Raw genomic sequence first — 12,608 nt, 5'->3', positions numbered from 1 at the left:
CTATTCGATTCTATGAGAGCATTCTCAACATTCTGTGGTCGGGGAATGTTGACTCTTCTTCACGTCCCTGGCCTCAGCATTTCTGTTCTTCCTGTCCTTCTTTCTCGCGTGGACTGACTCAGTACTCTTCCTCAGGTTGGTGAGGACACCCGGCTCCCAACTGCTCCCTGCGTCAGACCCAGCAGCTCCCCTCCCACTGCAGCTCCCACCTCAGCCTCCCTGCCTCAGCCTATCCACTCCAACCAAGGTAATCATGAGTAGAACTTGTTCCTAGCTGAGCTGCTCAGCACTGCCTGGACGCAGGCAGGGTTAGGCTTGAGAGAGAAAGGTTGGCACTTGCTTCCTACGGGGAGGGTGGCACATTCTGCAGGCTGGCTCCTTGGATGGCACATAGCAGGGAGGTGCCTGGCCTGATTTCAGCACTGTTGTTTGCTTAGTAAGGACCCCCTCTCCCTTATGGGGTGTTGGACAGAGAACTGAGACTGCCCTTTGAGCAGGATTAGGCTGTTGGCTCATGAGAATCTGTCCCTTGCAGACAGTGTGGGCAGGTCAGTTCCTAGACAGTCAGGCCTTGTTACTTAACTGAGTCTGGAGCCCTTGATCCCTGTGTGGAGAGCTTGCTTTTATCATTGTGATGCCTCTGACTCTCAAGGTATAGCTAAAACCCCCAAATACTGCATTTATGGGACCAAGATGGGCTGTCTGTTCCCATGGACTCATGGAAGAACACCCCCTTTGATCTGCCCATTGTCTGTGAGCATTTTCAAAGGGCTTTCACCTCTGAACCCAGGCATCCGCGGAGATGAGTGAGTGAACCAGGTGCCATGAACGTGGCTGCCAGCCTGGCCCCGACGGAAGAGGGACAGGTATGCCGTCCCAAGTGGAGCTGAGGCTCGGGACACACAGGAAAGAACGCCGCCTGCCCAGGCTCCTGGAGACGCAGAACTTGGTGTGAGGTCTTGAGAAACTAGTTTGGCCCTAGGTTTTAAGAGCCAGAAATACATTTCTATTTCTTGACCTTGTGACCCCACTGGAGAAAACTTTTCTAGAGAGGGCTAAGATCCTGGGGAAGGGGAAGTTTACCCCACTAGCATCAGTGAACTGTGGCGTGCAGCTGTGGCACAGAACCCTCCACAGCAGTCCTGTCAGGGTGAGAAGCAGAGGTACAGAAAGACAGTACTCGCTCATGTTAAGGCTTATGCTCAACAGCCTGAAGTCACACTGATATGCAGAAGAGAAGCCATGAAAATACAACAGTAGAGCTCGGTGCCAGCATTTGCCCACTGACTTTGTCAAACTCTGACAAAAAATAAATTTATTCTTTTTTTTTTGTTTGTTTTTCTCCATAAAAGAGGAAGAAAGTTTGAGTCTCTGTGAGGAAGTTTCTCTAACCTCTCTTCAGGTCCCCACAGTATTAGTGATACCACATAGAAAGCAAGTAACCATAGACTTCTGGGACAGGGCCATACTAAGGTCCCAAGGTCCAGGATGTAACCTATTCTAGCATTCGTTGAATCAGTGCGTGTGTGTGTGTGTGTGTGTGTGTGTGTGTGTGTGTGTGTGAGAGAGAGAGAGAGAGAGAGAGCGCGCATGTGCGCGCGCGCGCACATATGTGGACAGGCAAGTGAAGAACAAGGCTAAACACAGATCCTGGCTAGGCAGGAGGAATGAGTGTCTCCTCCAGGCCGCAACTGCCAGCAGCCCTCTACCTTGTGGTGGTGAAGTCTCTGCAGCCTGGGGAAGCCTCATCTACGCCTTCCGTGGTGCCCTTTTACCCCTGGGTGCTCTGTAGTCTGTCCCCCTTTTCCCAGTCATTGGACACTGAGAGATGTTGTCACAGATTTATACCTCTTGTAAATAAACTCCAGTGGATGTCTTTGTGTGCACATCTCTTTCCTTTGGGCGAGAAATGACAAAGGTCAGACCCCTGTCTGAGGACTGCTGGTGTCCCCTATCCCATCTGCTGAGTGGCCCTTTCTGGCCACTTGTTTGTACAGGCATGGTCCAGGAAGGAAGTGGACAGACTGTCCTGTCTGCATTTCCTCATGCCCAAACAAGGCTGGGGTGGGGAGGTAAGGGGTAGTGGCAAGAACATAATGCCTTTTTTTTTCTTTTTGTCCTCACAAATGTGAGGCACCTACATATATGTTTGTTTGACCATGTGTTACTGGAGCTGGCCTGGGTGGACAGTAGTTTTTCTATGTGAGAATAGTTTTACTGACCACGGTGGCTCCCAATCTAAAACACACTTGTGAAGAAAAACTGTCGAGAAAACACTAGGCCTCTGGTCATCACAGCTGTTAGAGCAGTGGATTGTTGTGACTGAGAGGAGCCAGTGTCCAGGATGCCAGAATCCATTCTCCAGCCTTGTCGAGGGCCTGAGAGAAGGTTGTTGTGGAAGTGATTAGAAGCAGGCAGGCAGCTGAGTTCATGTTCCATCCTCCTGGCCATGAGATCTCGAGCACCATGCAGCACTTGGAAGCTCTGCAACCTCTTCTGTTCTCTCAACCATAAGTGGACCCATCCCACTTCACCGATTCTAGGATGCGCACTTCCACCTATGACTTCTCTGAAATTGAGATGCGTCTTTCAGTCAGTGGCGTCCCCTAGTTGCTGTCAGCCAGCTGGTAATCGTGATGGAATCGTGGGAAATCCTTCCGTGGACTTCTGCTATGACCAAGATGGCCCCTCCTCCACAGATCTTAGATTTGATGAACTGTGGTAAATAACGAGGTGCGCATGAGCTGATGCTGGGGAAGCGCTTAGCAGTGCTGAGACTCAACAGGACTGGTCAGTAGGGACGCTTTCCTTTATCTTGAGTTGGGGTTTTAGGGCAGTACCTCTAGGAACGTGGAGCTACTTGGGGAGAGAGACTACACCTATGGAAGAATGAGGTAGAACAGTTTGGGAATACGTTTAGGACTGTAGCAGAAAGATGGGTTGGGTTAAGATATTTCAGTAGCAGGGACAATATAAGCAAAGACCGGGGATGCTTGGTGCTTGGCTGTGTGCTTGTCCCCTTCCTCCCTTGTAGCCTCTGCAGCTTAGCTTCATGGGAGTATCTGGGCTTGGGCTGCCTGCTTACCCTTTGGGCAGAGAAGCTGGGCTGGTTGAGTTGTTCTGTTCTAGGCAGCAGTCAAGCTGGACAAGGTGTCCCAGGCTCTGAGGGTTCAGTCATTTAACTGGGCCATGGTGGCTGTTCAGCAGCAAAGCCAGGCTGTGGAGGCAAGGCTCTTCTAGACCATCCTTTTGGTGGTGGTGGTGTTTTATTTTTGTTGTTGTTGTTTGTTTGTTCTGGTTGTTGTTTTTTTAAGTGGGAAAGAGGGGTTTCCCTTACCTGGCTTGCAAACTCGAGTGAAATAATAGATCCAAGCGGCCTATTCATAGAAGACCTTGAGTATGGCTCAAATAATCGGTACATCTCAAAGTACATGATTAGGACAGTCAGTAGGGCACCTGGTAAGGAAACCTGTGGGTTCAGGCTCCAGCTGTGTTCAGCAAGCCCTAGAAGAATCAAGTCTGCAAAGCCTGCCTTCTTGGTAAAGGGTCCTGTGCTTGGAGTTTGCAAGCCCTGCAGAGATACCAGATGAGGGAACAGGGTCATGTATCATCCTTTCTTTGTGTTCCAATATGTCCACAGCTATTGATAAGTATATCACCAGATTGCTTCCCTGACAGGTGGACCAGCTTGTACCCCAGTGCCCACCTCTTTCTAGTTAGACTGGCCCAGGCTGCATGCTCTAACCATGCCATAGAAACAGAAAAGGTGGTCTTCTATTTCAATTTGTCTTTCTTTGTGTAAGCATTGTTTTGCATGTTATATTCCATGGAGTGTCTGTTCATATTCTTTGCATTCTCATGGAGATGTCAGACAAGTTATTCCCCATTTTTGTAATCTGTAAGAAGATCTTTAAGATACTTTAAGATAAGATCTTTGTTTATACTCTGAGCACATTTTTCTCTGCGTTTCTCTGTGCGTTGTTTTGTCTGTCTATAGAGTGCACCTCTAGGGGTTTGGTCTTCATGATTCTCTCCCCTGCTTGTCTGCTCAGAAAGCCTCTTCCTAACAGTAGAGAGCAGCCACATGTTCGACCCTGAGTTACTGAATTACTGCATTTTATTCTGTGACCTGTAATGATGGATGATTTGGGATCTGGCTAGTGCCCAGCCGTGCCATGTGCCCAGGACTTAGCTTCTTGTTGAACAGCTGCTCTTCCCACCCACTTGCCTACCTCGTCTCTGCAGGAATCATGTTCGTACAGGAGGAGGCCCTGGCCAGCAGCCTCTCATCCACCGACAGTTTACCCCCTGAGGACCGGCCCATTGCCCAAGACTGTTCCGACTCCTTGGAATCTATCCCCACAGGACAGGTAAACGCCCTTGCCTGCTTCTGGGTACTATTTCCTCAAACCATGATGCTGCTGCGTAATATTCTTCACAGTGGGGTGTGGCCTGGTGAGGGTATGGCATGTGTTGCTAGGGCTTCTGGGGGTACTTTGCATGACATGCAGTCTTTCTCTTAGATGTGACTCTAGTTGGGTCATCTTCATAGACCAGTTGCATAAGGATATGAGTTTGGCCTCCTCCACCCCAAGGAACAAGCAATACTGGGGCCCTGAGGGACAAGGAAGGTGGCATTCTTTGGATACACATGAACTGGCTGTACAAGGGGAATCTCCCCTAATGCCTAGCACCCTGAGGCCACTCTGTCCCTTCTCACGTCACCTTGGTGGTCTGAATAGTGAGACTATAATACCTTTTTTGTAACTGCTGTCCAGGCTTCTGGGCCCATCTCTGTGTTCCTGGAAAATAGAAGAGGAAAATGAGTGCCTGGTGCTATGTGCTCCACGCCTGGGCCTCCCTGTTCCCTGATCCCTACGCAGCAGGGCCATGGCCATGAGATGCTAAGACAGCTCACAGAGCTTTGTCCCCAGTACTCTATCTTAATGTTATAGGAGAGACAGAGACCTGGTCTCGGCACTGGGGGACCTTGCCAGGACCACCTTTCATCATGTCACTGTCTGGAGCCAGACCTCCATGGAAACAGGCTCTGACCCACGGTTGGGTGTGTAAGCTCAAGTCAGATGGGTGGGAAAGCCAGCACTACTGAATGTTAGCAAGATAGCCAAGTGAGCACTTCACCAAGTTCCAGAGCACACCCAGAGTGGAGGACAGGTGGCCAGGCAGCACCCAGTGAGCGCCAAGGAACAACTACCTGCAGCAGCCGAGGCTCACCTTCTCTCCTCTGTCAGGTGGCGTCTGAAGGCTTAAGGGATGTGCCAGGAGCTGTTGGTGGTGCAAGGTAAGGAAGAGAGCCTTGTCTCCGGGGTAGACTGAACACCCAGTGGGCTTTGTTAGTAGCCTGTCGGTAGAAGTCTGTCTTTACTCCAGCACAGTTGAGAGGAGCTCCATCTGTTTCCCCTCAGCTGTCTAGTGGACATTGTTTTACACTGGAGGTTGGCAAATCAGAGCCAACGTGGGCCATGGTCTGTTTTGTACTGTGAGCCAAGAATAAGTGTTCTCTCTCTGTTTGCTAGTGGAACTTTTGTTGTTTTTTGAGATAGGGTCTCACTATGTAGCTCAAGCTGACCTCAAATTCATGACCCACCTCCTCCCTCAGCCTGAGTGACAGGCACAGAAATAAACCACTCCACCTTGCTTGATTTTTTGTTGTTGTTGCTGTTGTTGTTTTGTGTTTGTTTTTTGCCTTTGAGACTGTCCTGGAACTTGTTTGGTGGACCAGGCTGGCCTCGAACTCACAGAGATCCGCCTTTTTCTGCCTCCTATTGGCTGGGATTAAAGGTGTGTGCTACCATGCCTGGCTGCTGCTTCTTTTTGTTGATAATGTTTTTAAGATCTGCTTGTTTTTCTGAGCATGGTGATGCACTTCTTTAATCCCAGCACTTAAGAAAACAAAAGCAGACACATCTCTATAGGTTCCAGGATAGTCTGGTCTACACAGCAAGTTCCAGAACAGCCAGTGGTTCATAAAGAGATCCTGTCTGAAAACAAACAAAAAATCATTTATTAATTTTAAGTATTTATGAGTGTTTGCCTGCATGTATATGTTTAACTGCATATATATGCACCACATGTATGCTTGGTGCCTTTGGAGGCCAAGACAGGGCATCACATCTGCAACTGGAGTTACAGATGGTTATTAGCCACCATGTGGGTGCTGAGAAACAAATATAGATCCTCTGCGAGAACTTTTGAGTACATTTAACTGCTGAGCCGCCGATCGAGCCACTGATTATTGCATTCTTAAATTCCTGTTTAAACAAGATTACATGGATAGGGCTAGCACACACATCAAGAAATGTTAGCTCCTTCGCCCTTTACAGGAGTTCGTTTTTTTTATTTGTTTGTTTGTTTGTTTGTTTTTGAGGCAGGATCTCTACATAGCCCTGGCTGGCCTGGGATTCACCATGTAGACAGACTAGCTTCAAAACTCACAGAAGTCCAAGTGGACTTCTGCCCGGTTCTGGGATTAAGTCATGCTCCACCATGCCTGGGTACAGAAGTATATTTCAATTTCTTATTCATGGCAGGGTTGTAGAGGTCATGAGGGACTGGAATTTAAATGTGATGGTCCTTGGACTCACCCAACTTGATTTATTGCCCTGGAAAGCCAGAATGTCCCTAAAGGTAGTCATTTTTCAACAAAGAGATTCACACCTTGGAGTACTTCATTGCCCATTGACACCTGGTAACATGCAAATGACAGAACTCTATGAGCACTTCTGTTGTGGAAGCTAGGTTGGTGAAGCAGGTGTGTGTTGGTGGATAGCTGTGCTCTGAGTATGAGGAAGCCTGAACTCAAGCTGGCTACCCATCCTGGTGGCAACTGCTTGAACAGGCTCAGCTCTGTGAGAGGTTTAGGAGACCATGGATTGGCTTCCCAGGATCAGAGTACTATGGCAGCCTAGGGAATAGGATGTTCCTCTGTCCTTGATCCAGTCTCTTCTTGCACAGCCCAGAACATGCAGAGCCAGAAGTTCAGGTGGTGCCTGGGTCAGGCCAGATCATCTTCCTGCCCTTCACTTGCATCGGCTACACAGCTACCAACCAGGACTTCATCCAGCGTCTCAGCACACTGATCCGCCAGGCCATTGAACGGCAGCTCCCTGCCTGGATTGAAGCTGCCAACCAACGAGAAGAAGCCCATGGTGAACAGGGTGAGGAGGAGGAAGAAGAGGAAGAGGAGGATGTTGCTGAAAACCGCTACTTCGAAATGGGACCCCCAGACATAGAGGAAGAGGAGGGCAGTGGCCAGGGAGAAGAGGAGGATGAGGATGAGGAAGATGAGGAAGCTGAGGAGGAACGTCTGGCTCTCGAGTGGGCCCTAGGCGCTGATGAGGACTTCCTGCTGGAGCACATTCGCATCCTCAAGGTGCTGTGGTGCTTCCTGATCCACGTACAGGGCAGCATCCGCCAGTTTGCTGCCTGCCTCGTGCTCACTGACTTTGGCATTGCTGTCTTCGAGATCCCACACCAAGAGTCACGAGGCAGCAGCCAACACATCCTCTCATCCCTGCGTTTCGTCTTCTGCTTCCCACATGGCGACCTCACTGAGTTTGGCTTCCTCATGCCAGAGCTGTGCCTGGTACTCAAGGTACGGCACAGCGAGAACACACTCTTCATCATCTCGGATGCTGCCAACTTGCATGAGTTCCATGCTGACCTGCGCTCCTGCTTTGCACCTCAGCACATGGCCATGCTGTGCAGCCCTATCCTCTATGGCAGCCACACCACCCTGCAGGATTTCTTACGCCAGCTGCTCACCTTCTACAAGGTGGATGGTGGCTCTCAGGAGCGCAGCCAGGGCTGCTTCCCTGTCTACTTGGTCTACAGTGACAAGCGCATGGTCCAGACAGCTGCTGGGGACTACTCAGGCAACATCGAATGGGCCAGCTGCACACTCTGCTCGGCCGTGCGGCGCTCCTGCTGTGCGCCCTCTGAGGCCGTCAAGTCTGCTGCCATCCCCTACTGGCTGCTGCTCACTCCCCAGCATCTCAATGTCATCAAGGCCGACTTCAACCCCATGCCCAACCGAGGCACCCACAACTGCCGCAACCGCAATAGCTTCAAGCTTAGCCGTGTACCGCTCTCCACTGTGCTGCTAGACCCCACTCGCAGCTGCACCCAGCCACGGGGAGCCTTTGCTGATGGCCATGTCCTTGAGCTGCTGGTTGGCTACCGCTTTGTTACTGCCATCTTTGTGCTGCCCCATGAGAAGTTCCACTTCCTGCGAATCTACAATCAGCTTCGGGCCTCCCTGCAGGATCTGAAGACTATTGTCATCTCCAAGAAGCCTACATCCAGGCCAAGATCCCAAAGTTCCCTCTTGGATGGTCAGCGTGCCAAGGGCAGGACCAGGTGAGACTAGCACAGACTTAGGGCATGGGATTGGCTTGGGTGTGGTCTCTGGGCACTTGTACTTTAGGGGAATCACCCCTTTACTTTCCCCTTTTCCCTGGCTCCTCTCCAGCACTGACCACCCTCAGCCCATTCTCCAGATCTCCAGAAGCTTAAAAGCAGCTCAGGCAAGCTGTCCCATGCAGGGCAAGTTAAGGGAGCCAGTCCTGTCTTCACTTTGTCCCAGGTCCTACCACTGTCCTCATATGCCCAAGCATGGTTTCTGGGTACCATCTTCCTCCTCCACTCCTCAGGGGTCTCATCCACTGGCTGTCTCTGTCAGCTCAGGTCTGCTCCAGGAACTCCATTCCTGAAAGCAGCTCCCAAGCTTAATTTTTGGTATCACACACAAAGCCCTTCTCAGGAAGGGCTGAGGTGGATCTACTGGAAGCCCCTCCCAAAGGACCTTCTGAAGACCAAGGTGTTAGGGTAGGTCATCTTATCTTCAGGGGAAATCGAGGTGCTTAGCAGGAAGGATCAAGCAGCTAGAGCTTCTTCTCATGTGTCCTCTCCTTGGAGTCCTTGAGAGTGCCCCTGGTCTCCGTTGTGGAATTTCCCCACCTGGGGTCAGGGCACGAATCTAATAGTTGGTGTTCTCTAGCCTGGGAGAATGCCGAAACCCTGTCTTCACCTCTGGCTCTCCTTAGCATCTCCTGGGTCATCTTCCCGCTCAGTCACCGGCTAATGATCCAAAGGACTTCCAGCTCCTACAGCTGACTTCCAGCCCCTGTTCTACCTGTACAGAAGTGGCTGTCCCCACATTTCCCCTCACCATGTAAAGCTTAGTTAGTATGCACCTTGTCCTCCTTCCGAGTTACCACAAGCCTGGCTTGCAACTGGGACTGCTGCAGAAACCAGACCCCATAAAGATGTATCTGTACACCCAGCAGCTTCATGGGTATTTGATCAAATACAAGATCATGGCCCCAGGGATTACAGCAGTTGGACTGATCTGATGGATTGAGAGGGCAACATCCACCCCCTTTGCTGGGTATGGCCCTATGGATCGAATGCTGGAGATCCCAGCTCCCATGAACTTCAGGTTTCTGAGTTGGTCTTATGACTGGGATAGACCAGTGACATTGCAGCATGGCCATGTGCAGTGGTGGTTGAGAAAGCTAAGTGCCTGGGCCACCTAAAGACATCCTCCCAAACCAACCGAGGAGTGTTTTTGAGTTTTGGTTCTTTCCTCTACTAGCCATACACACCCAGGTTCTAACTTGGGTTCTTGCATAAGTACTCTAGGGTAGCGTTTCTAACACATCTGATACCTTGCTCCCAAGTCATAACCCTGCAGTGGCCTTTCTGATGTCTTTGCAGTGCTTTCAAAATGGACTTCCAGGGCTGGAGAGATGGCTCAGTGATTAAGAGCACTGGCTGCTTCTCCAGAGGACCCTGGTTCAATTCCCAGCACCCATATGGCAGCTGCAACTGTCTATAACTCCAGTTCCAGGGGATCTGACACCTTCACACCAACGCACATAAAATAAAGTTAAATAAGTTTAAAAAAAAATAAACTGAGTCCATGAGCCAAAGTCTTTATTACATATCTATGGTCGGCTCAGCCCTGGCGTGGGGGGGGGGGTCTGCTCTGCCCACATCTGCTGAAGAAGAGGGCCTGACACTTTCCCTCTGCTGTGTGGTCCTCCCATGAAGAACCTGATGAAGTAGGTCTCCCAGTGCCTCCAAGGGTAGCACATGGCATACAGTTGACCTTTACACTCTAATGTGCATAGATATGAATCTCTGTGGGTTCACATGTTTATTTGGCATTTCTTGGGTCACTGGGAGATGTAGTGATGAGCAGCGACCACAGGAGGCCCCAGCAGAAGCTCCAGCTCCAGTTCCTGCTGCAGCTCCGGATCCAGCTCCAGTTCCTGCTGCAGCTCCGGCTCCAGCTCCAGTTCCTGCTGCAGCTCCGGCTCCTGCTGCAGCTCCGGCTCCTGCTGCAGCTCCGGCTCCTGCTGCAGCTCCGGCTCCTGCAGAGGCTCCAGCTCCAGCGGAGGCACAAGCAGAGACCCTGGCACAAGCTGAGGCCCCTGCCCAGTACCCAAGCGAGCGCCTGATCCAGTCCACATCTGAGGAGAATCAGATCCCTTCTCACTTGCCAGTCTGCCCGTCGCTCCAGCACATTGCCAGTCTTCAGGGGAGCGCCATCATTGATCTCTTCCACAATAGCATTGCTGAGGTATTGGCCCAGGCGCTGCTCTTGCTGCCTGGCACTTGTGTGGGGAAAGCTGTAGGCTCTGCTGTGCTACCAGTCAGTCTGAGGGTAGAGCAGGGTTTGTGTGGGGACATCCTTAGGTCCCAGATTTCTCTGACATCATGTGGTCATCATCTCCACTTGCTCACAGGGTTGAGGATCTGGTCAAATGGTCTGCCACTTACCTCCCAATCAGGTGTGCCCTGTCATATCTAACTCTGTGTAGCCCTGGTGCAGGCACAAACACCTCCTTTTCTCATCTCTTCTCTGCTCTGAGTTTGCTTGCGATGAGCTTCCTGTCCCTCCTCATCCGAGTCCATGAGCAGTTTCTAAGACCAGGAGTCACCACAGTAGAAGGCGGGCACAGATGGAGGGATGGGCTGCCTGGAGTCTGCACTCAAGTGTGGTCTTGGAGGAAGGAAGGTGTGGCCTGCCTCACTCCATTCTACAGGCTCCCACATTGCTCCCCTGTACCCAGGTTGAAAACGAGGAGCTGAGGCACCTCCTGTGGTCGTCAGTGGTGTTCTACCAGAGCCCAGGACTGGAGGTGACCGCCTGTGTGCTGCTCTCCACCAAGGCTGTGTACTTCGTGCTGCATGATGGCCTCCGCCGCTACTTCTCAGAACCACTCCAGGGTAGGCACTCCGGCCTGCAGGGGCAGCATAAAAGCCAGCTGTGGACTTGGGTGGCAGCTCTGTGCTCAGAGTCCCTCATCTGAGGAAGGGGTGACAGCAGTACTTCCCTAAGGTTAGATATGGGTGTGCCATGCCAGGGAGTGCTTGGGCACTGACTGTCACGCGCAGGGATATGACAGCCTCTGTCTCTTGGATCTCAGTGGGAGTCTCATCCAGTGATTTGGTGACTCCGCTGAGCTGATGATGCTGGTACCCACACCAGGTCTCTTGAAGTCCTCTGTGCGTGCAGGTGGTGGTGGCTCCTTGCCAGGTGGCACTCCCACTGGACATGTTTAACCTTGGCCTCTTCTCTCCACCACAGATTTCTGGCATCAGAAAAACACGGACTATATCAACAGTCCTTTCCACATCTCTCAGTGCTTTGTGTTCAAGCTCAGTGACCTGCAGTCAGTCAATGTTGGCCTTTTCGACCAGTACTTCCGGCTGACTGGTAAGTGACCCAGTGTGGTTTGTCCCAGTTTGGGTGAAGGCCAGTGTCGTCAGTGGGCCTCTACCTCGAACACATGGGTGCATTATCACTAGACACATTATGTCCACTCACAAGTCAGGTACTCGAGTGGGAGGAAGCGGCTCCAGGAACTGCTGAGGTGGCAGGACTCCCATACCAGGGTTTATAGACGTGGGGGGCGGGTATGCAGAAGCCAGCCAACCCTAACTGCAGCAGAGTGGGCCCTCAGCCTAGGGGCAGGATGTTTCTGACTCACACTTCCTGAAGAGAGAAAGCTAAGTTCTTCCCCTAATGCCTCTATCCCTTCCAGAAAAACGTCTCAGCCCTTCCTGCCTGAGATATGGCCACTTCCCTGGGTCCATGATGCTCTCCTACACGGACCCTCTGGGTCCTGGTTTTCTGGGCAGGGACTTTGCAGGGGATGGGAGTGGTGGCCTGTACCTGTGACCAGCCCCTTCTTGTGCAGGTTCCTCCCCAGCGCAAGTGGTCACGTGCTTGACTCGTGACAGCTACCTGACACACTGCTTCCTCCAGCACCTCATGCTCGTGCTGTCCTCGCTGGAGCGCACGCCCTCACCCGAGCCTGCCGACAAGGACTTCTACTCAGAATTTGGGGACAAGAACACAGGTATCCTGTCCACTCCAGAGCCCTCACTGCATCTGCCGAGCTGGCCAGGGCTTTATGTGGGCCTCTTCCATGGCAGACTCCATCCAGGAGGTAGCTCTCAGCCCTGGAGCACCCTTAGCTACCTCTCACTTAGAGTCTAGGGCTGGTGTGGGGCTGCTGTTGCTTCTAACCCCACCAAAGGCTAGCTCAGGCTACAGCCCTAATGTCATCTCTTCC

At 51.6% G+C, this 12,608-nt stretch overlaps 1 protein-coding gene across 2 annotated transcripts in view; it reads left to right on the top strand.

The window, feature by feature from the left end:
- Positions 1-12,608, top strand: part of Nisch (nischarin) — a 35,431-nt gene that overhangs the window by 21,580 nt on the left and 1,243 nt on the right. Inside the window, exons 13-20 of one of the 2 annotated variants that reach the window (XM_075989013.1) lie at positions 136-247; positions 4,246-4,370; positions 5,253-5,302; positions 6,976-8,379; positions 10,216-10,606; positions 11,100-11,256; positions 11,618-11,746; positions 12,231-12,392. In XM_075989013.1, coding sequence (XP_075845128.1) covers positions 136-247; positions 4,246-4,370; positions 5,253-5,302; positions 6,976-8,379; positions 10,216-10,606; positions 11,100-11,256; positions 11,618-11,746; positions 12,231-12,392 — 2,530 coding nt within the window. Of the gene's footprint in view, positions 1-135; positions 248-790; positions 1,877-4,245; positions 4,371-5,252; positions 5,303-6,975; positions 8,380-10,215; positions 10,607-11,099; positions 11,257-11,617; positions 11,747-12,230; positions 12,393-12,608 lie in introns of those variants that run through there. The other variant, XM_075989014.1, reaches the window with a different exon arrangement.

Source organism: Microtus pennsylvanicus, chromosome 10, assembly GCF_037038515.1.
Source record: "Microtus pennsylvanicus isolate mMicPen1 chromosome 10, mMicPen1.hap1, whole genome shotgun sequence".
Lineage (NCBI taxonomy): Eukaryota > Metazoa > Chordata > Mammalia > Rodentia > Cricetidae > Microtus > Microtus pennsylvanicus.
This window is presented reverse-complemented; position numbering and strand designations above follow the sequence as displayed.